This window comes from Aquarana catesbeiana, linkage group LG08 (genome assembly GCF_042186555.1).
Source record: "Aquarana catesbeiana isolate 2022-GZ linkage group LG08, ASM4218655v1, whole genome shotgun sequence".
NCBI lineage: Eukaryota > Metazoa > Chordata > Amphibia > Anura > Ranidae > Aquarana > Aquarana catesbeiana.
Window position 1 is genome coordinate 230,425,522 of NC_133331.1, and position 24,794 is coordinate 230,450,315.

General features: G+C 44.3%; 1 protein-coding gene across 14 annotated transcripts in view; it reads right to left on the reverse strand.

Moving 5' to 3' along the window:
- The window catches only part of RASSF4 (Ras association domain family member 4), a 683,776-nt gene that overhangs the window by 175,411 nt on the left and 483,571 nt on the right, over positions 1 to 24,794 (reverse strand). For all 14 annotated transcript variants that reach the window (XM_073596936.1, XM_073596950.1, XM_073596935.1 and 11 more), the window contains one exon: positions 7,338 to 7,405. In XM_073596936.1, the coding sequence (XP_073453037.1) occupies positions 7,338 to 7,405 (68 nt within the window). The remainder of the gene's footprint in view (positions 1 to 7,337; positions 7,406 to 24,794) is intronic.

Genomic DNA, 24,794 nt, shown 5'->3' on the forward strand with positions numbered 1-24,794 from the left:
GCTTTGTTGCCCTTCTTTGTACTCGCTCCATTTCCAGTACATCCCTCCTGAGGACTGGTGCCCAGAACTGGACAGCATACTCCAGGTGCGGCCGGACCAGAGTCTTGTAGAGCGAGAGAATTATCGTTTTTTCTCTGGAGTTGATCCCCCTTTTAATGCATGCCAATATTCTGTTTGCTTTATTAGCAGCAGCTTGGCATTGCATGCCATTGCTGAGCCTATCATCTACTAGGACCCCCAGGTCCTTTTCCATCCTAGATTCCCCCAGAGGTTCTCCCCCCAGTGTATAGATTGCATTCATATTTTTGCCACCCAGATGCATTATTTTGAATTTTTCTACATTGAACCTCAATTGCCATGTAGTTGCCCACCCCATTAATTTGTTCAGGTCTTTTTGCAAGATTTCCACATCCTGCGGAGAAGTTATTGCCCTGCTTAGCTTAGTATCGTCTGCAAATACAGAGATTGAACTGTTTATCCCATCCTCCAGGTCGTTTATGAACAAATTAAATAGGATTGGTCCCAGCACAGAACCCTGGGGAACCCCACTACCCACCCTTGACCATTCTGAGTACCCATTTATCACCACCCTCTGAACACGCCCTTGTAGCCAGTTTTCAATCCATGTACTCACCCTATGGTCCATGCCAACGCACCTTATTTTGTACAGTAAATGTTTATGGGGAACTGTGTCAAATGCTTTTGCAAAATCCAGATACACCACGTCTACGGGCCTTCCTTTATCTAGATGGCAACTCACCTCCTCATAGAAGGTTAATAGATTGGTTTGGCAAGAACGATTCTTCATGAATCCATGCTGATTACTGCTAATGATATCATTCTTATTACTAAAATCTTGTATATAGTCCCTTATCATCCCCTCCAAGAGTTTACATACTATTGATGTTAGGCTAACTGGTCTGTAATTCCCAGGGATGTTTTTTGGGCCCTTTTTAAATATTGGTGCTACATTGGCTTTTCTCCAATCAGCTGGTACCATTCCAGTCAATAGACTGTCTGTAAAAATTAGGAACAACGGTCTGGCAATCACCTGACTGAGTTCCCTAAGTACCCTCGGATGCAAGCCATCTGGTTAGAACAACGGTCTGGCAATCACCTGACTGAGTTCCCTAAGTACCCTCGGATGCAAGCCATCTGGTCCCGGTGATTTATTAATGTTACGTTTCTCAAGTCTAATTTTAATTCCGTCCTCTGTTAACCATGTAGGTGCTTCCTGTGTTGTGTCATGAGGATAAACACTGCAGTTTTGGTTACTGAAGCCCCCCGATTCACTCGTGAAGACTGAGGAGAAGAATAAATTCAATACCTTTTCCATGTCCCCATCCTTTGTAACCAGATGTCCTTCCTCATTCTTTATGGGGCCAATATGGTCTGTCCTCCCTTTTTTACTGTTTACATACTTAAAGAATTTCTTGGGATTTTTTTTGCTCTCCTCCGCTTTGTGTCTTTCATGTTCTATCTTAGCCGTCCTAATTGCACCCTTACATTTTTTTATTGCATTTTTTATAAAGTCTGAATGCTGAGGATGATCCCTCAACCTCGTATTTTTTGAAGGCCTTCTCCTTTGCTTTTATATGCATTTTTACATTGGAGTTAAGCCATCCAGGATTTTTGTTTGCTCTTTTAAATTTATTACCCAATGGGATACATTGGCTAATGCCCTTATTTAATATGCTCTTAAAGCAAACCCATCTCTCCTCCGTATTCTTTGTTCCTAATATTTTATCCCAATTAATGCCTTTTAGCAAGGTTTGTAGTTTAGGGAAGTTGGCTCTTTTGAAATTCAGTGTCTTTGTGTTCCCTTCATGTTTCCTATTTGTGTGATTTATACTGAAACTAATTGACCTGTGATCGCTGTTACCTAAATTGCCCCATATTTCTGATCTGTGATCAGGTCTGTATTGTTGGTAATCAGTAGATCCAGTAATGTTTTATTTCTAGTTGGTGCGTCTACCATCTGACCCATAAAATTGTCCTGCAAGACATTAAGGAACTGGCGAGCCTTAAATGAATGCGCGGTTCCCTCCGCCCAGTCTATGTCTGGATAATTAAAATCCCCCATTATGATAACACTTCCCATCCTTGCTGCTAATCCAATTTGTTGAGATATACTTTGAGATGCTGCCCCAGGCATTTCCCACGGACAGAAGTGAAGTAGGGTTTGTGATATCTTTGCTTTCTGAGAGAGCTTTGGCCCGGGCTAACCCTCTATGGGAGATGCAAAAACTTGTTGTCTTAAGTTACCCAGAGTCCGCGGCATCCTTTAAAAGGGTATTTGACGTTCCCACATGATCCGCTTCTGCTGCCAAGTGCCTCATGTCCATCAAACAGAGTACGAGAACTGTTGCCGACTACACCATTGAGTTCCGTACTCTGGCAGAAGAGATTGCTTGGAACAATGAGGCCCTCGTGGCTGCTTTTTCTCATGGTCTCTCGGATGATGAGGTAGCAGCCTGAGATATACCCACTGAGCTGGAGAGCTTTATCTCGTTTGCCATTGACTCCAGACTCAGAGAAAGACTCCTTTCCCTGTTGACGCCTAGTACGGAGAAACGCAGCGTTGGGTGGAGACTTAGGACCTGACGTCACCACATACCAGATGGCTGGCTCAAGCCGCAGCTGTGTCTTTCATTTTGCATTGTTTGCCAGTGCTTCTTGGATTTCAGTTTGTCCATGATATGGAATAAAGAAACTGCTGTTTTAACCTACTGCACTATGAAGCCGTCTCTCTTCTTTTATTAACAAAATTCCACGAGTGCAACCTTATTGAACAGGAACTACGGAGTACATTGTAGCATTTGAATTTGCCGGCGGAGGAGAGGATGTGTGAATCAGCCCCCCCCGCCTGAAAGATTCTTCCTGCATATGCCTCTATAATCTCCGTAATAGGGATCCTATGGTTCTGGTAAGCTGCCATCTGGCATTTATTTTCCTTGTCTTCATATTTTTTTGGATATTCTGTGGGGATACATCGTGGAAAGAATTGTTTGCCTTCATATTGAAGTTTTGCACTGAAGGACTCATACTGAATGGAGTTTATCTAGAATGACATCATATATGGACATTTATTTCTTTTATTAGTTTACACTAGTTGTGATATTTTTCCTTGCTCTTATTTGTTCATTATTCATTTATACTGAAAGGAGTGCATATTGAAGGACACATTTATGTTTTTTTAATTTATTAATTTACATTAGTTATGCTATTTGTTCATTAATTTCGTAATTTGCTCCTTTTTGCACATAATTATCTGCACCTTTTGTTGCACATATTAGTTTGTTCACTTATTTGGTTGCGCATCTTTTTTTATGTTACAAATGAGGCCCTCGTGGCTGCTTTTTCTCATGGTCTCTCGGATTCCATCAAGGATGAGATAGCAGCCCGAGATATACCCACTGAGCTGGAGAGCTTGATCTCGTTTGCTCATTGACTCCAGACTCAAAGAAAGACTTTCTTTTAAGGAGCGCTTGCGGAAGCCTCCTGTATGTTTGCCTCTGAGCTTTGCAGTCCCACCCGTGCCTCCCTCACCTCCCATGCCTCCTGGTACAGAGTCGGTCAGTGAAGATGAACCCATGCACTTGGGCTTCACGCGTCTCTCTGCGGATGAGAGAGCCTTTAGGGGGAGGGAGAGATTGTGCCTTTATTGTGGCCAGGCAGGTCACTTTTTGAAGTCTTGTGCTACCCGTCCTGAGAACACCCGAACCTTGAGGTCCTGTCATGGACAGACCTTAGGTGGTGTTATGTCATCCCCAGTTAACCAGAAGGATAAGCCCCTGGTTTCGGTCACCCTTTCTTGGGCTAAGTCGTCTATCAAGATACAGGCTCTAATCGACTCTGGGGCTGCAGGCCTGTTCATTGATGTTGCCTTTGTATCAAAGCACTCGATTCCACTGCAGTTGAGTAACACTCCACTTGCCATTGAGGCTCTTGACAGGAGACCTCTGCAGCCTGCCCATGTGACTCATGAGACAGGCCGTTGTCCATGGCCGTAGGGACTCTTCACCATGAGATAATCCAATTCCAAGTGATTTCCTCTCCTAAGTTTCCGCTGGTTATTGGTTATCCTTGGTTACAGAGGCACAACCCCTCTTTTGATTGGCTCCATGCTGAGGTTCTCTCCTGGTCACCACAATGCAGTGAAACATGCTTCCGGAAGGTAGCCAAGGTCCTGTGTACCTCTTCACTCTCCTCCCTGCTAGAGGATTACCGTGATTTTAGCGATGTCTTTGACAAAGGTCAAGCCGGTAGTTTGCCTCCACACCGGCCGTATGATTGCACAATTAATCTTCAACCTGGTGCCACGCCCCCTCGTGGCCGGGTTTACCCTTTGTCGGTCTTGGAGGATAAAGCCATGGAGGAGTAGGTTGCAGACGCACTTTCTCGGGGTTTCATCCACAAATCCTTGTCTCCTGCTGGTGCTGGTTTCTTCTTTGTGAAGAAGAGGAGCGGTGAAGTGAGACCTTGTATTGATTATAGGGGTCTCAATCGTTTCACGATTAAGAATGCCTACCCGATCCCGTTGATTACAGAGTTATTTGACCGCCTCAAGGGAGCAACAGTTTTCACTAAGCTTGATCTGAGAGGGGCTTACAATCTTGTGAAGATTAAGGAGGGAGACGAGTGGAAAACTGTGTTTAATACCAGAACAGGCCATTATGAGTATCTCGCAATGCCTTTTGACCTTTGTAACGCCCGGAAGTTTTCCAGGAATTTATTAACGATGTCCTCCGAGATTTGTTGCAGTTATGTGTGGTGGTTTATCTAGATGATATCTTCATATTTTCCAAGTCCCTGGAGAGCCACCACACAGATGTCTGTCGTGTGCTTCAGAAATTAAGAGAGAACAATCCCTATTGTAAACTGGAGAAGTGTAAGTTCCATCGGGAACAGATTAAATTCCTGGGCTATGTCATTTCCACTGCTGGTTTTTCAATGGATCAAGAGAAACTTTCGGCAGTCCTACAGTGGCCTCGACCCATGGGGTTACGTCCTCTGCAGCGTTTCCTGGGTTTTGCCAACTATTATTGGAAGTTTATATGTAACTTCTCGTCTCCGGTGAAGCCCCTGACCGATATGACCAGAAACCCAGTAACCCACAGTGTTGGTCTCCGGAGTCCATTAAGGCCTTTGAAAGTCTCAAGGCTGCCTTTGTTTCTGCTCCTGTGTTGGCACATCCTGATCCTACGTTACCTTTTATCCTTGAGATTGTTGCTTCTGAGACTGGTATTGGCACCCTTCTGTCTCAACGTCCTACCTCTGAGAGTGCTATGCATCCTTGTGGCTACTTTTCCAAGAAATTGTCACCTGCCAAGTGCAATTACGAGGTTGGTGACAGAGAGCTGTTGGCAATCATTTTAGCCCTGCAAGAATGGAGACATTTCCTTAAAGGTACCACTGTGCCAGTTCTCATTCTTACTGACCATAAGAATCTCACATTCTTGTCTGAGGCTAAACGCCTCTCTCCCAGAAGGGAGCGATGGGCTCTTTTCTTGTCACATTTCAATAACATTGTCTCATTCTTACCCGGTACTAAGAATGTTAGGGCTGAAACCTTGTCATGGCAATTTTCCTCCACTTCCAAGTTGGAGTCGGTTCTGGTTCCTATGATTCCTCCTGATCGTATTCTGGCTACGGTTCGCACCAGTCTCACTTTTTGCTGCTCAGGTCGATGCTCCTCCTGCGAAACCTTTTGACCGCTGCTTTGTCCCAGAGTGTCTCTGTACTGCCGTGCTCCAGACTTACCATTCTCCCAAGGCAGCTGTCCACCCTGGTAAGAATCAACTCGTTTTGGCCATTTCCCAACAATTTTGTTGGTCTAGTCTATGTGTTGATTTAACTGCCTTCGTAGCTACCTGTTCTGTGTGTGGTCAGAGTAAGACTCCATGACACCTTCCAGTGGGCCTCCTACAACCCATACCCAATGGAGAGAGGCCCTGGACCCACCTGTCTATGGATTTAATTGTGGAGTTGCCCAACTCCAGAGGCAACAAAGTTATCCTTATGGTGGTTGACTGGTTCTCAAAGTGTGTCATTGTATTCCACTTAAGAAGTTGCCCACTTCTAAGGAACTGGCTTCCATTTTTGCTTGGGAGATCTTTCGCTTACATGGGCTACCCAAGGTGACTGTCTCGGACAGGTGTAGTCAGTTTGTGCCCTGGTTCTGGTGAGCCTTTTGTGCACAGCTGGGAATTCAGCTTGCTTTCTCCTCTGCGTATCACCCACAGTCTAATGGGGCCGCAGAACGAGCCAAACAGTCCTTGGAGCAATTCCTACATATATTTCTGACCATCACAACAATTGGTCAGACCTATTACCATGGGCAGAGTTTGCTCACAACAGTGCCTTGAATTCTGCTTCCGGATTGTCTCCGTTTATGGTGAATCATGGTTTCCAACCTTCCATGTTGACTGACTTCGCAGAGTATTCCTGCGCTAGAGGAGCATCTCCGTGGTCTTCGTTCCACTTAGGCACAAGTCCAGGAGGCTTTGCGTTATGCTAATGATAGGTACAGACTCCATGCTGACCGCAGACACCTGCCTGCGCAGGATTAACCCAGTGGCTTACGCGTTGGACCTTCTACCTAGTATGCGCATCTCAAATGTGTTTCATGTCTCTTATTGAAACCGTTGGTCTGCAACCGCTTTTCCACTTCGGTGCCACGTCCTCACCCTATACAGGTTGAGAACTATGAGGAGTATGATGTACAATCCATTGTTGACTCCTGTAGGTTCGGTGGGCGCATACAGTACCTGGTGCATTGGAAGGGGTACGGTCCGGAGGAACAGTCCTGGGTCTCATCCTCGGATGTACATGCTCCTGCCCCCCTCCGTGATTTCCATAGACGTTTTCCCCTCAAGCCGGTGGTCCTCCGAGGGGGAGGGGTCGTTGAGGAGGGGGGTACTTTCAGGGCTGGTTAAGCCCTTCCTTCTCTGAGCTGGCCACTCAGCTGTCGGCTAATTTAGAGCTCTCATCTCTCTCCACCGTTAACCAGCTGTTGTGGATCTGCTCGTCAGTCCCCCCTACTTAAAGATCTCCAGCTTGTTCATAAGCTCATCTAACAACACTGATGTTCTGATGCTGACCATCCACATAGTTCAAGCATAATCCTCCCTGCGGCTGCGGATGTCTTAACCTAAAAAAGACAGGTCCGGTCTACTTTCTTACTTCTCCTAGTGGAACCAACAGCAAGTATAAAACAAAAAACCCTACCTTGATAATGCTGGAATTAGACTAACCTGAATTCTGAAGGCTTAGGAGCTTGAAATTTGAACTATATATATTTATAAATAAAAGAAACATACAAGAAGATTACTTACATCTATCACAAGAATTGTTGTTTTCCTCTTCCATATTTTCCTGGTTTTCTGCAATAGGTAACGCTATGCTGAAAGAAAATAATTGAAAGGTAATGTATGTAAATTAGAAAACTTAGCACGTTTATACATACCGATAATTGGATAGAAAGTCAATTGGTGGACATTTACACCTATGCGGTTTTTCGTACGTTTTATGTTTTGCAAAAATGAACTACAGTCCATTTAACATGATTTCCTATGGATTTAGTTCACATCTGTGAGTTTTGAGCTGGTGTGTTTTTTGTAAAAGGTCAAGGATCTTTTTTTCCTGCAGCAGATTGTGTTTTGCGTGTAATAGATGTTAATGGACCTGCACTAAAACAATTATTCCGGTTTTAATGCATTTTGCTTGTTTTGTTGGCTAATAGGAAAGTATGACAGTTCTGTTTATGGAGTGCGACTTTGATGCAACTTTACACACTCTGGCACTCAAGTTGCATCAAAGTCACATAAAAGTAGTGCAGGAACCTTTATGTATCCAAAGTTATGGTTAAGGTTAATCATTTGGGTTAGTGGTAATTCTTAACCCTAACAATTACCACTAACCCTAACCCTAATGATTATCACTAACCCTAACCCTAATGATTAACGCTAACACTAATCCTAATGATTACCGCTAACCCTAATTATTACCACTAATCCTAACTCTAACCCTAACATTTAATCCTTAACCCTGACCCTAGCCCTTAACCCCAAATCCTTACATACAACTTGACACATAAAGGTCCTTGCACTACTTTGATGCAGCTTGAGTGCCAGAGATCGTAAGGTTGCATCAAAGTCTCATCAAAGTCACACTCCATGAACAGAAATGTTATACTTTCCTATTAGTCAAAAAAAAAAACGAAGTGCATCAAAAACTTGTAAAAAAAAAAAAAGTGTGGTCAAAAATGCAAAACACAAAATATGCTGGAAAAACACATCAACTGCAGCCTGCATAGATGTGAACCTAGCCTTAGTAAATTTTTGATGCAGCAGTTTTCACTGTTTTACAGTTGTAAAATCTTGTGTCTTTGACTATGCATGCATTTGAGAAATAATTTTAGTGGGTAGGCTCCCGTGTTAGGGTACATTTGTGGGTGCTCCTCCTTTTGTTTTTCCTCAGCCTGGAGGATCCTTGTGTTGTGATTCACAAACTGCAGGTGTAAATGAGGCAACTATTCATGTTGTGCCTTGATGCGTACAGTGCCTTGAAAAAGTATTCCCACCCCTTGAAATTTTCCATATTATAGTGCCCGTTTATGAAGCAGTGAACAGCGGTGATTCCGAGGATTGCCACTGATCACAGTCCATAAACGGTTTATGAAACAGAGATAATTGGGGAAGAACGTGTTTGAACATGTTCTCTGGCCGATGATCTCCTCACACTGAGAATCCTCATTGACTAACACAGAAACAACCAGTTTATGAAGCTGCGATCTCAGCGCTTCACTGGCGATCTGTGTCAGAATTCACCTCCCCGATTCTCCAGCTCAGAGCTGGAGAATCGGGGAGTGAAGAGAGAATCCTGGGGGATCTGAGGAGGAAAGAGGAAGATTATTAACTTCCTTATACCTTGTTCAGACCCCCCAAGACAGTAACCATGTCCCCTGTCATATTTATGTATATATATATATATATATATATATATATATATATATATATATATATAAAAAAACATATATATACAGTCATGTCCATAAATAAATATTGGGACATCAACACAATTCTAATCTTTTTGACTCTATTACACCACCACAATGGATTTAAAATGAAACAAACAAGATGTGCTTTAACTGCAAACTTTCAGCTTTAATTTGAGGGTATTTACATCCAAATCAGGTGAACGGTGTAGGAATTACAACAGTTTGTATATGTGCCTCCCACTTTTTAAGGGACCAAAATAATGGGAAAGATTAACAATCATCCATCAAACTTTCACTTTTTAATACTTGGTTGCAAATCCTTTGCAGTCAATTACAGCCTGAAGTCTGGAACAAATAGACATCACAAGACGCTGGGTTTCATCCCTGGTGATGCTCTGCCAGGCCTCTACTGCAACTGTCTTCAGTTCCTGCTTGTTCTTGGGGCATTTTCCCTTCAGTTTTGTCTTCAGCAAGTGAAATGCATGCTCAATTGGATTCAGGTCAGTTGACTGACTTGGCCATTGCATAACATTCCACTTCTTTCCCTTAAAAAACTCTTTTGTTTTCGCAGTATGCTTCGGATCACTGTCCATCTGCACTGTGAAGCGCCGTCCAATGAGTTCTGAAGCATTTTGCTGAATATGAGCAGATAATATTGCCTGAAACACTTCAGAATTCATCCTGCTGCTTTTGTCAGCAGTCACATCATCAACAAATACAAGAGAACCAGTTCCATTGGCAGCCATACATGCCCACGCCATGACACTACCACCACCATGCTTCACTGATGAGGTGGTATGCTTTGGATCATGAGCAGTTCCTTTCCTTCTCCATACTCTTCTCTTCCCATCACTCTGGTACAAGTTGATCTTGGTCTCATCTGTCCATAGGATGTTGTTTCAGAACTGTGAAGGCTTTTTTAGATGTTGTTTGGCAAACTCTAATCTGGCCTTCCTGTTTTTTAGGCTCACCAATGGTTTAGATCTTGTGGGGAACCCTCTGTATTCACTCACTGAAGTCTTCTCTTGATCGTTGACTCTGACACATATACGCCTACCTCCTAGAGAGTGTTCTTGATCTGCCCAACTGGTGTGAAGGGTGTTTTCTTCACCAGGGAAAGAATTCTTCGGTCATCCACCACAGTTGTTTTCCGTGGTCTTCCGGTGTTGCTGAGCTCACCGGTGCGTTCTTTCTTTTCAAGGTTGTTCTAAACAGTTGATTTGGCCACACCTAATGTTTTTGCTATCTCTCTGATGGGTTTGTTTTGTTTTTTTAGCCTAATGATGGCTTGCTTCACTGAAAGTGACAGCTCTTTGGATCTCATATTGAGAGTTGACAGCAACAGATTCCAAATGCAAATAGCACACTTAAAAATGAACTCTGCACCTTTTATCTGCTCCTTGTAAATGGGATAATGAGGGAATAACACACACCTGGCCATGGAACAGCTGAGCAGAGCAGCCAATTGTCCCATATACAGTATATATATATATATATATATATATATATACATATATATATGTGTTTGTATATATTATGTAGGGGGACTCTTTATTTTATTAGCATTAACCATGCCGTCTGTCCGTGTACTGAGCAGTGATAATTTATCACTGCTTAATAAACTGACATCTTTGTGTTTCAGCGAATTTCTGGTACTGTAATCTCATAAGGTCTCACTAGATTCCATTATCAGTGGCTCCACTGTTTGAAGTGTTTTTAGATCACTTCACTACTCCAAAGGAGAAGCGATCAACAAAGCTTCATAAACTGGCATCCAGAGGAGAACAATCTCCTCTGAGAATGCCGGAGAATGAAGCAGTGAAATTTTTTCACTGCTTCATAATCTGACACGTTTGTCATGTTACAGCCAAAAAGGTAAATTTATTTTATTGGGATTTTATTGATAGATCAATGAAAAGTGTCACATAATTGTGAAGTGGAAGGAAAATGATAAATTGTCTTCAACATTTTTTACATATAAATATGTGAAAAGTGTGGCGTGCACTTGTATTCAGCCCCCCTGAGTCAATACTTTGTAAAACCACCTTTCGCTGCAATTATAGCTGCAAGCCTTTTTGGGGATGTCTCTACCAGCTTTGCACAACTAAGCTTCATGTACACGGGACATTTTTACAACGTCTCCTGAACAATTTAACTTGACAGATAGTAACCTACGTTAAAAACGTCAGTTTTTCTGCGTTTACATGCCACGTTTTGCTGCATTTGCGTTTAGAAGCGTTTCTAAAAAAAATTTTTTTTTTTCTTTTTAAATGGGCAAAAACAAAAAACGCCTATAAACGAAATGTGGCTAAACGCGGGTTACCGCGTTTAGCCATGTTTAGACGCGTTTGGCATCTGAAACGTCGAAAACTTTGGCGTCTTAACTCATGTTTTTGCCTTCAATGAAAGGCCTCTAAACGCAACTGCCTAAAAATGACAGTAAACGAACCTGTGTACATGTACACATAAGATAACATAGATAACATAAGATAACATTGAATGAGTTCAGGGGCAGTTGAAAAAAGTGTCCAACTGCCTGCCTCTGAATGTCCGTTTAGCAGCAGCAGTGTACATGGGGCCTTAGAGAGTGAAATTTTCGCCCTTTATTCTTTGCAAAATAGCTCAAGCTCTGTCAGATTGGATGGAGAGCGTCTGTGAACAGCAATTTTCAAGTCTTGTCACAGATTCTCAATTGGATTTAGGGCTGGACTTTGACTGGGCCATTCTAACACATGAATATGCCTTGATCTAAACCATTCCATTTTAGCTCTGGCTGTATGTTTAGGGTCGTTGTCCTGCTGGAAGGTGAACCTCCTCCCCAGTCTCAAGTCTTTTGCAGACTCGTACACATGAGCGGTTTTGCCGTCGGAATAAACTCTGAAGGTTTTTCCGACGGAGTTCTGATGGGAATTCCGCTTAAACTGTCTTGCATACAAATGGTCACACCAAATTCCGACCGTCCAGAACGCGGTGACGTACAACACGTATGACAAGACTAGAAAAAGGAAGTTCAATAGCCAGTGCGCCACCCTTTGGGCTCCCTCTGCTAATCTCATGTTTATCTCATGTTAGTAGAAGTTTGGTGAGAGATGATTCGCGATTTTCAGCTTTCGTGCTTTTCAGTCAATTTCTGCTCTTCAGTTTGTGCTTGTGGGTTTGTATCTGCTTTTCAGTGCATGTAGTCAGTTCGCATCTGTTTGTGTTCTTGTCCGCTCGTTTCTGATTTTCAGCTCGCTCTTCACAGGCCTTGCTGTTCTTCAGTGTGTTCTGTTAGTTTGTCCTGACCAGCCGACCATTTTGAAGCCATGTTGCGGGGACGTACTCGTTGTAGAGTTCGTGTTGTGTGGGGGCTTGGTATTGGGGTTCTTGCTTTGCCCCAAGCCCAGTCCATGAACAGGGTGGGGAGGAGTTCATGGACCAAGAATTGGTCCATGAACAGGGTGAGGAGGAGTTCATGGACCAAGAATTGGTTGCTCCAGCGTGACCAATTCTCTCATATGCCTTTGCTTCGTTCCAAAATAATCCTGATGATTTCAGGAAGTTTTTCAGGATGACGGACCTCGTTTTTCACCGCCTGTTGGCTTTGCTGACCCCTTATATTAGCAGGCAGGATACCTGCATGAGGCAAGCCATCACTCCGGAGCAGAGGCTGGTCACCACGTTGCAGTACTTGGCGACTGAGAGAAGCCTGCAGGACCTCAAGTTCTCAAGTTCTCCACAGGCATCTCCCCCCAGGCTCTGGGGATCATTATTCCAGAGACCTGTTCTGCTATTCAGGTCCTACAGAGGGACTATATTAAGGTAAGTTGTCTCCTTTAACATCACATTCTATGTATTTCATGTTTGCTAATTTAGTGTATTTCTTTCATCATTCCATGATTGTAATATGCTGTGAATGTCCCCTTTGTCCTCATGCATGCTGTAATCTTTGAATGCCCCTTTATTGGCCTACATGCATATTTGCCTTCACTAACCTCCCCAGCATGCTATCCTGGGCCCATATACACCTAGCCTAGTCACTTAACAATGTATTTTGTCAGCTCCATTGTAGTGCTTTACCAAAAACACCCCCTAAAATGTGTACAAATGTTATTGTTGTCCTTAAATTAAGGCAGAGTGCCATAGGCTTTTTTTTGGGTCCCAAACTCAGCTCGAACCCTCCCCCCCTAAAATTTTTACAATGGGCCATCAGAAGGGGTGAGGAATCTGATAAGTGGACCTTATATTTTTGTCTTTAAATACCCCTTAAAATATATGTTATACTGCTGTTGGCCAAGAATATTTGTGTCTAATCTGCTTGCAGTGTTATGTGCAAAAGTACTCATTTTTTTTCCTGTTTTGACTCCACAGTTTCCTTCAACGCCACAGCAATGGCAGACTGTGGCATCCCATTTTGCCAACTGTTGGGACTTTCCCAACTGTGGAGGGGCTATAGATGGGAAGCACGTCCACATCGTGCCACCACCCCATTCGGGGTCTTACTATTATAAATATAAGGGGTTTAAAAGTTTAGTGTTAATGGCGGTGGTGTCGGCACAATATGAGTTCCTCTATGTGGACGTGGGGAAAATGGCCGGATGTCGGATGGAGGAGTGTTCGCCCAGACGGAGTTTTACCAACGTCTCCAGCCTGGTGGCCTGGCATTGCCACCTGAGGCGGACAACGTTGAAGGACTCCCGTTTGTCTGGGCGAGCACCTGATGAGGCCATTCCCCCAGAGGACCCTCACCCCGGAGAGGAGGGTTTTTAACTACCAGCTGGCCAGAGGCAGAAGAGTCTTCAGGATAATGGCCAGCCGGTTCCGCCTATTTCTAACAGCAATACACATGGGGGACTACAAAAATCACATGGCGGACTACAAAGTCAACAATACACATGGCGGACTACAAAATCAACCACATCATCTTATGCTGCTGCATATTGCACAATTTTTAAGGAAAAATGCCCATAATTATCTTGCCTCAATTGGGCCTGAGGCCGGACTTCCTGGGAATCCCCTGACGGGCCTGGATACTGTCCTGGCTTGGTACCCCAAAGAGCCCGTGAAGTTCGGCAGAAATATGTAAATTATTTTATTTTCGGGGGGCCATTACTATGCCAGACAATGTCTAAATATTTTTTTAATAAAAAAAAAAAAAAATATCTGATAAAATCTTGAATTTTCTTTATTGCTTGTATTTCTTTTTGGCTGTCTCCTAGGTCCTAGGTTCTCCTAGTGCACTTGTAGTGCCAGGTGGATTTTCCTTTAGTAAATAAGCCCCATTGTCACTGTAAACACAAACTTACTTCAAAAACTGGTATTGAGCATTGAAAGAAGAAGCCACACATTGTTGATTAGCAAACTTTTTACTCTGTGCACATTCACATATGCGTTATAAAATTTTGATGTAAAATTTTTTTTTTTGTTCTCAAGTTTTTTACAGTTTTATTTTTGGTATAAACACGAATGTTTCTAAACATAACATACCCAACGCTGGAACTTACAAGGTTCAACGTAGAAAAACTGAAGGCAATATCAGACATTCTAGTGTCAAAAATGTCTTAATATTGCCTTCATCAGATGGGGTGATGTCACCATTGTGAAAGCCAAATTTTGAAGATGCACACAATTTGGGAGTCAAAATGGGTATTTCCCTCCTGATCCCATACCTAATGTCAATATGTGCTATCTCCCATCATGGGGGATCAATGGACATGTTTTGGGGGTGCAACCCCTTCCTCTCACCTACTAGAGTTATGAGGAAGGGGTTGCACACACAAAACGCGTACATTGATATCCCCTGATGGCAGATAGCAATGTTGACACACCGTGTGCATCTTCAAAATTTGGCTTTTAAAATGTCAAAAAAAATTTTTGTTTAGTACAACAAATGTTAAAATGGTCGCATTTTGAAGAAATTCAGATTCTCCCCAGCACATCAATCATGTTCTTCATTTGTTGTTCCATAACATTTAGTTTATTCCTTATGATGTCAATTTCACCATTCCACACCATGATGTCCTGGATTAGCCTTTGTGTACTGTCACTTGTGAAATGTTCAGCTTGCTCTTCAACAACCAGCACATCACCTAAAAATTTGAGGAAAAACATGTATTATAAATAAGCAGGCATACATATATTACCTGAAGCTGGGGTGTCAGACACTCACCTGTTGTGGTGACAATTTCACCGACTTCCTCCACCTCTCCTTCCTCCAGATCCTCGGGGTGTGGTGTTGTTCTGAGTTCCCCTTCTTTCTCAGGTGGGGGGTTCCTGGTGTCCTCTGAGTGGTGTCCTCCGAGTCTTTTCTCCCCTATGAGAATGAAACAAAAAGGTATACTTAGCACACAGATATCTGAGTCCAGAAATAGGAATATGAAACATTGCTGGGAAGTGGGGTACAATTGTCTGTTTTGGGCAGAGTTCCAAGCTGAAGACATGATTGTTTACCTTAACAAAGCTGGAATACTTACCCTTTTCTGACAATTTTCACACATGGAGACACCCCAAATATCCACTGGAGCACCTGTGTGGGACAACTTAAAAAGTTTGTTCTTGTGTCCCACACTAGTGCTCCTGAGTCCAGATGTGTAAACAGCTGCTGAGTGTCCTCTCCTTACATTACACTGAATCAAGCTTGCATTTAATTCTAGTTACAAACACATCTAGATAGCAATGTACAAAACTTATTTTTAGACAAATAGGCATAACCAAATGTATTTAACCTGTATCTGCCCAAAACATCGTATTTAATGAGCGAACAATGTTTCCTACGATAGATTACTGTGCCCACGAACATGAAAGTCGCCATTTCAAACTGTACAACAGTAGGGAAAATCACATGGCGCAGCATGAAAGTAATAATAATAATAGGAACACGCGACAAGTACTTACTTTTTACAAGCACTTTCTTGATCCTTCTATACTGATCCTGCTGCCTCAGTTTCAAGTCTGACCAGCGTTTCCTCAATTGCTCCTTGGATCGTCGTACCCCAAAATACCTGTGCAGACTCTTCACAACTTTAGTCATGATCTTGGCCTTTCTCACATTTGGGTTTAGGTACGGTCCATGCTTCCCATCATAGTCGTTACTCCTCAAGATATCCACCATCTCCACATCTCTATAAAGCCATATGTGAGGCCTTAAATCTTCTCCTCCGGGATCAGGGCGTTTCTGGCTCCGGGATTTCCTCCTCTTCATTACTCGAATTAACACACACCTACTGTGTCTCCGCCATGTCGCTCCTACTGCGTGCCCAAAGAGACAGGGCAGGGAATATTCTAGAAAGAACACCAGGGACGGACGACGTGGGCGGAGTTTCACGCATGCGCAGTGTACATCAAGCTAGCACGCATGTGTTGTACGTACGTTCTGTGTGCAGTGGAAGGAGGAACGGAAGTGGCGAGCGTCCTAAACGAAGGTAAAATTTTAACTTGCGCCATCAGTGGCCTATACTGCTTCAAGATTGAGGCCTATATTGGGATAAGATTATGAGAGTTTAGGCTGACATTAATGTTTTTGTCTTGTGTATTGTCTAACAGCAAATATGAATCACTTTAAGGACCCAGAATTCATGGCCAGTTTCATAGACAGGTACAAGGGGATGAGGAATTTGTGGGAGGTGAAACACAGCTTATATTATAATAAACAAGCTAGGAGGTCAACGCTGGAGAAACTTCTGGAATTTGTGAAGACTCGGGTCCCTGATGCAACCATTGTGTTCTTGGAAAAGAAAATTGTGATCTTGAGGAACATGTATAAGAAGGAGCATAATAAAATCCAGAAATCTCTCAGATCCGGAGCAGCAGCAGCGCAAGTGTATGTACCCAGGCTGTGGTACTTCAACAAACTGCAGTTTCTGGACGACCAGACTGTAGCCAGGGAATCACTTTCTACCCTTCCCTGCAGCCTTCCCCCCACCCTTCCCTCCACCCTTCCCTCAACCCCAGCAGAGGCTGAGGAGGAACAACCTGGGCCTTCCATCCTGGAAGAAGTGGATGCGCCCAGTTGGAGCCAGGTATATTATTTTAATACATATTTATTTTCCTAATATTAATGATGTTAACTAGATGTTATAATTGATAACAAATTCATGATTTAAAAAAAAGAGATTTACATATCAATAGACAGTAGTGGCCAAAAATATTTGGGACAAGAATGAAAATTGCTGGGGTCAGAATGATAGTCTTTTCTATTTATTAACATTCAATTTGCAAGTCATGAGCTAAAAATTGTGTGTGATTGATGAACCAAAAAATACAATGTCCCTTTTTTATACACTGGAAGAGCTTAGCCAGGAGGAGGGTCTGGAAAGTGACAGGCAGGAGAAGGCCGTGCCCAGTATCAGCCAGGAGGTGGCCGTGCCCAGCGTCAGCCAGAAGGTGGCCGTGCCCAGTGTCAGCCAGGAGGTGGCTGGGCCCAGTAGAAGCCTCACCCAATCCCAGGTGCCTCCCCTCCACCTTACAACAAAAAGGCCCAGGAAGGGGACAATCACGGAGGAGGCAGCACTGGGCCTCATTAGGGAAGCAAGTGATGTTCTCTGAAGCCCCCCCGACGCTGAAGAGGCATATGGCTGCTATCTAGCCACTAGATTGCTGAAATTGGAGGAGGGCCAATGCCTCCTCTGTGAGGGAATTTTTTGCCGAGGCCCTTCAGAAAGGGTTGAGGGGCCAGCTGACTGAGAACAGCCACGTATATGACCACGCCCATCCTCCTAATCCTGCCATAAGTCCACCACCAGAACCACAGCCTCCAAGGAAGGCTGCAGGGAGGGCTGCAGGGAAGGGTGCATGGAAGCGTGGAGGGAAGGCTGCAGTGAAGAGAAGAAAGTGATGGCCTGGGTTCCTTCTGGTCTGACAGAAGACGCAGGCTGGTGTAGTACCACAGCCTGGGGACATATATGTCATCTGCTGCTGGTCCTGATCTCTGGGAGTCCTGGACCAGATTGGGCTCCAAATTATATGGACTCCTCAAGCTAACAATTTTATTTTTCACAGACTTGATGTGTGCCCTGGGGGCCAAAAGGCTTTGCAAATACCAAAAGTTTCTCCAGCGTTGCCTTCCTCTTTATTTTGTTACCCAGAATAAATGGATATATTATTTTCTGAAAATAATTGCCTATGTGTTTTTCTAAAAATAGGACCATTTGTTTGTGAGGAGGCAGGTACATTTCAAAAATACAATGTCAAATTAACAAGGGACACCAACCAGCCTCCTTGAGGTTAAAAAATACAAGATAATAATGTTATTGTGGTAACTTGACACACACGCAAAAAAAAATTATGGAGATCACAAGAAAATAATTTTTCAATAATCCAAAAAAAGGAGATCTTGATAAAATAAAAAATAATAAAAAAAGATGACTATAAAAAATAATTCAAACCATTATTATGAAGATCTGGCTTTAAAAAAGATTATTCATGAGATCACGAGAAATAAATAAATAAATAAATAAAATAAATAAATAAAGAAATAAGTTTGTAAGAACTCTGTGTGAATATCAGCAGCAAAACAACTTAATTATTCTAGCATTATAAAGCACAAAAGAATGCGCTGCATTAAAAGATCACAGAATTTGCAGCGTGAGGAATGTGCTATCTCCATTATGAACGCTAGTTTTACCAGACCGAGCGCTTCCGTCTCGTACTTGCTTCAGAGCATGCATCGGAACAGCATACAGACGAGCGGTTTTTCCAATAGTAATTAGTTCCGTCGAGAAAATATAGAACATGTTCTCTATCTAAGTCCGTCTGAATTTTCGATGGAAGAAGTCCGATTGGGCATACACACATTCGGAATATACGATGAAAAGCTCCCATCGGACTTTTTCTGATGGAAATTCCGCTCGTGTGTACGCGGCATAACAGGTTTTCTTCTAAGATTGCCCTGTATTTGGCTCCATCCATCTACCCGTCAACGCTGACCAGCTTCCCTGGCCCTGCTAAAGAAAAGCATCCCCACAACATGATGCTGCCACCACCAATAGGACTTCATATGGCTTTCTTCCAACAATGGCTTTCTTCTTTCCACTCTTCCAGATTTGTGGAGCGCACGACTAATGCCCCGTACACACGGTCGGATTTTCCGATGGAAAATGTCCGATCGGAGCGTGTTGTCGGAAATTCCGACCGTGTGTGGGCTCCATCGGACATTTTCCATCGGATTTTCCGACACACAAAGTTGGAGAGCAGGAGATAAAATTTTCCGACAACAAAATCCGTTGTCGGAAATTCCGATCGTGTGTACACAAATCCGACGGACAAAGTGCCACGCATGCTCAGAATAAAGAGATGAAAGCTATTGGCCACTGCCCCATTTATAGTCCCGACGTACGTGTTTTACGTCACCGCGTTTAGAACGCTCGGATTTTCCGACAACTTTGTGTGACCGTGTGTATGCAAGACAAGTTTGAGCCAACATCCGTCGGAAAAAATCCTAGGATTTTGTTGTCGGAATGTCCGACCGTGTGTACGGGGCATAACAGTTGTCCTGTGGACAGATTCTCCTACCTGAGCCGTGGATCTCTGCAGCTCCTCCAGAGTTACCATGGGCCTCTTGGCTGCTTCTCTGATTAATGCTCTCCTTGCCTAACCTGTCAGTTTAGCTGGATGGCCATGTCTTGGTAGGTTTGCAGTTGTGCCATACTCTTTCCATTTTCGTATGATGGATTGAACAGTGCTCCGCAAGATGCCCAAAACTTTGGGATATTTTTTTTTATAACCTAAGCCTGCTTCAAACTTCTCCAAAACCTTATCCCTGACCTGTCTGGTGTGTTCCTTAACCACTCCCTGCCCCCCATATAGCAATATGGCGTGCGCAAAGTCGTTCAGTTATCCTGAATGAACATCATATGAAGTCCAGCAGGGTAAGCCACTAGAGCGTGCTCGTGGGCTCACGCAGCGTGGCAATCGGTGGTGTGGTGTGTCATTTTGACACACCGCGTCTCCGATCGAGGTAAAGAGCCTCTGACGTAGGCTCTTTACCATGTGATCAGCTGTGTCCAATCACAGCTGATCACAGTGTAAACAGGAAGAGCTGACAGGTGCGAGTAGAGGACAGCTGATCGGCTGCTCTTCTGACAGGGGGGTCGGCACTGATTGATTATCAGTGCAGCCCCCCCCGAGGATACCCTCACAAGATCACCAGGGATGCTCGCCCATAACCACCAAGTATGCCAATCAGTGCCAAATGAGGATGGCACTGTGCCCATCAGTGATGCCTGCCAGTGCCACTGAAGAGTGCCCACCAGTGCCACCTATAAGTGCCCAGTGCCACCTATCAGCAGTGCCAGGGGCCCATGGTGAGAAGGTAACAATCATTCCCCAACAGTTAGCCGGAGTGGATGATGTGGAGTCCCCAGCAGAAGTGCTGGCAACAGAGCAGAGTGCAGCCAACCTCTGCCCAGCACCGGCAACAACTACAGAGTTCCAGGGAGATGGGACAGTCGGCCCCTCTCCCCAGCAACAAGTGGATGTAGTGAAGCTTCTACTCCCAGCTAAATCGCGGGCAACAGGGTAGAGTGCCGCTGGCCTCTGTCTAGCACCTACAGTGGCTTCGGCCTTCTTGAGAGAAGAGGTAGTCAGTCTTTCTCCCACAACACTGACAGGGACATGGGATTTTCTGCCAGCAGCATCTGTGGCGTTACAACAAACTTCTCCAGCTGAAGCGCTACACACCTACCAATAGTGGATGGGACTTCAGTCTCCACTTGTTTACCCCAGGGATGCTGCGCAGTCGGCCCAGATCCCCAACAGCATGATGGAGTGAGCCTAGTCACCCTGACTTCTCTCCAGCGGCTGAAAGGACTCCAGGGAGAAGGGCCAGTCCATGCCTCTCCCCAGCGACTGGCATGTTCTCTGAGAGAGGCAGAGATTGGCTGGGTGAGTAATGCTATGTTTGGGACAATTTATTTGGGATACTGTGTGAATAGCGGCATTGGGTGACTGGATCTACTGACTATCTTTGGAGTCAACCCGTCTGGGGTCTCCTCCAGTGTTAGTCTCCTGCCGAACTCCACTTACCTTGGAGAGCTCTGGAGACTCCGTGTCTATCGCCCCTGGCCCTTCTTATGTGTAAATCACCCTGCGTCCATTAGGGGCACAGGGTGACTGAGAACCCCACTATGATCTGGGCTATTTAGACACACTGTACAGCCACACTGGTATGTTGTATATATGTATATATTGTGTGTTGTCTCATGCTGTTGTGGACTCTTTGCTGTGATCGTTTGGGGTGGGGTTGAATTCCAATGTTCTATTGTGTCTGCCTTGGATATTATGGGATATGTATGTAGAGTAGCTGTGAGATTGGTGGGGGCAAATTCCTCCAACAGCTCTCCCTGCTGATAAGACTGTTTACCGATGGTAAATTTGAGTACACCTGACCTGTGTCGACTGTGATTGGACAGTTTACCCTGCCCTTAATCCAAGGGTGGGGGGGAGTGTCTCTGAGTTGTATATCTGTGGTAACATCTGTGCTTGAATAAAGGAGTTTTGATGTTGTTGTTCACCCTACACTGATTGGAGAGCGGGAGCTGAAGGAGGAGGTGACAGCCTATCTCAGTGCTGAATGCCGACTATTGAGGTGGGAAGCACAGAGTGGGAGCAAATACGAGCAGGGCCCTCTGATTCCTCCTATATTGAATTGTATTGTAACTGTACTGTCTGCCCTCATGGTGTAAAGTGCTGTGCAAACTATTGGCGCTATATAAATCCTGTATAATAATAATAATAATAATTATAATAATATGGCTGGATCAGGAGGTGAGATTCTGTTTGTGTGGTAGCGGTGATGCAGACTGTGGAGGCGCGAACAGAGAGCAGGAACACATTGCTGGATCGGGAGATGAGATCCTGTGTATGGAAGGGGTGAATGCAAACTGCGGAGCGGGGGGGTGTACTTGAAGCAGGAGGAGACATCCTGCAAATGGCAGTACTGAATGCATACTGCAGAGAGGGAAGCACGTGGAAAGATCAGACTGAATATAGCAGGAGGTGAGATCATAGTGGTTATATGTTATATTATTATTATTATTATTCAGGATTTATATAGCGCCAACAGTTTACACAGCGCTTTACAATATAAAAGGGAGACAATACAGTTATAATACAATAAAATACAAGAGGATTAAGAGGGCTCTGCTCAGAAGAGCTTACAATCTAATAGGGTGGGGCAGGTGGTACAAAAGGTTGTAACTGTGGGGAATGAGCTGGTGGAAGTGGTAGGAGATTAGTTGGAGACGTGATAGGCTTTCCTGAAGAGATGAGTTTTCAGGGATCGCCTGAAGGTAGCAAGAGTAGGGGATAGCCGGATAGATGGATGTAGCGAGTTCCAGAGGATGGGAGAGGCTCTGGAGAAATCCTGGAGACGAGCATGGGAGGAGGAGATGAGAGAGCTTGAAAGCAGGAGGTCTTGAGAAGAGCGGAGAGGTCGATTTGGGTGATATTTGGAGACAAGATTAGTGATGTAGCTCGGGGCAGAGTTGTGAATGGCTTTGTATGTTGTGGTTAGTATTTTGAATTTAATTCGCTGGGTGATTGGGAGCCAGTGTAGGGATTGGAGTAGAGGGTTGGCAGACACTGAGCGGTTGGTAAGGTGGATAAGTCTGGCAGCAGCATTCATGATAGACTGAAGAGGGGATAGCCTATGGAGAGGTAAGCCAATGAGAAGGGAGTTGCAATAGTCAAGGCGAGAGATAACGGGAGTGAATGAGGAGCTGGTGGTTTCATTTGTTAAAAAGGGGTGAATTTTAGAGATGTTACGGAGGTGAATTCTACAAACTTTTGACAACGAATGGATTTGAGGCTGAAATGACAAGTCAGAGTCTAGGATTACTCCTAGTACCCTGGCGTGAGGGGAGAGACTGATGGTTGCATTGTTGATTTTGATGGAAAAGTCATGGAGGGGGGCACGGGCGGGGGGGAATATTAATAGCTCAGTTTTAGAGAGATTCAGTTTAAGGAAGTGGTGCGACATCCATGCTATGTCAGTTAGTAAGTTAGTAATGCGAGAGGAGACTGAAGGAGTGAGGTGAGGAGTAGACAGATAGATTTGGGTGTCATCAGCGTATAAGTGGTATTGGAAGCCGTGGGCAGTTATTAAGTGACCAAGGGAGGAGGTGTAGATAGAGAAGAGAAGGGGTCCAAGAACCGAGCCTTGGGGGACCCCCACAGAAAGGGGCAATGGAGAGGAGGAGTTGTAGGTGACACTGAAGGAGCGCTGTGATAAATAAGCAGAGAACCAGGATAGAGCAGAATCTCGGAGGCCAAGGGAATGTAGTTTATTGAGAAGGAGCGTGTGGTTAACAGTATCAAAGGCCACAGAGAGGTCAAGTAGTAGGAGTATGGAGTACTGGCTGTTGGTTTTAGCAGTTAGTAAATCGTTAGTGAGTTTTAGTAAGGCAGTTTCCGTGGAGTGCTGCGAGCGAAAGTTATACCATAACGGTACATAAAGCTATTATGAGCTCACCTCCTTTTTCATTCAGTCTGATCCAGATGCATGCTTCTGGTCTCTGCTCCCCGTCTCTGCAGTCTGCATTCAGCATTGCCATACAGAGGATGTCACCATCTGCTACATTCAGCTACATGCTCCCGCTCTCTGCATTCCTCCCAGCACCAACCTCTAATTTCTTAGGAGCTGGAACTAGAGGAGACATGATGTATCAATGTGCATTGTCTGTGTGCACTGAAAACAACACTGGGCAGATATATATCCACCACAATATTGGTTTGTGACAGAACCCCAGGGGACGTCTCATGGAACCCAGGTCGAACTATGATTTGCATAGTGGTGCAGGGAAGCTACTAGTAATCACTGTGCTGTTCCCGACTGGCCCTCTTCTTCTGTCTGTCCCAGTTTCTTGTATGTGATATCACCTGGAATGGAGGGCTAGCGGGGATCAAGGGGAAAAGGCATGTTATAGCATCTTACCTGCGCTGCTTTGCATATGGAGGAAAGTAACTCTGCATATAGTGTGAACAAGCCCAAAATATTCTATGCAAGTCAAATCTGCGGTGTTTCTCCATCAATTCATATGCATATATGTTGTGAACAAGGCTTAACTGACTGATGCCTCATTTATGTTTCATAATATTTGTGAGTTGTGTTCAAGTTCAGTAGCCTCATTCACACCATACTTGCATAAAAACTGATGGAAAAATGCACAGATTTGACTTGCATAGAACATTTTGCTCACACCACATGCAGAAACATGCGCTTTTATAACATAGGTCTCTGCATGGACATAAAGAAAACAATTGATTTCTATGTGCCCTGTTCACTCCATGATGTTGGAGTTGTGTGAGTTTTTTCTGTTCAGAAAAATGTATACATGTCGCATACTGTATTTCCCAAGCCCAAGTTTCACATTAAAGAGAAGTAGTTTTTTTTTTTAATTGACCATTCATACTTACTTAGGTGGATGCAGCATCAGCCCAATGCTGCATCTGTCCTCATTGAGAACCGAGCCACCGAACACCGCCGAGCAGAGAGCTGCTGAGTGTCAATCAGCAGCTCTCCTGCTCTGCTCCTCCACACTCACTGGAGCGCTGAGCTGTGGAGGGGCAGGGTGCAGCCGTCTCAGCCTCTCAGTGGCTCACTGAGAGGCTGAGACTGCCATCAGTCCAGGCACCTGGTGGATCCAGACTTTCAAAGTCGGGATGACGGGGTGCCTGGACTGATCTGTGTAACGTCAGTAGAGAGCGGACTTCAGACCGCTCTCTGCTGAAAATGGGTTGCAGGAGTGCAAAACGAATTGCACTCCTGTGACCAATAGGAGAAGCCCAGCCGAATGAGCTCAGGCTGGACTTCTCCTTT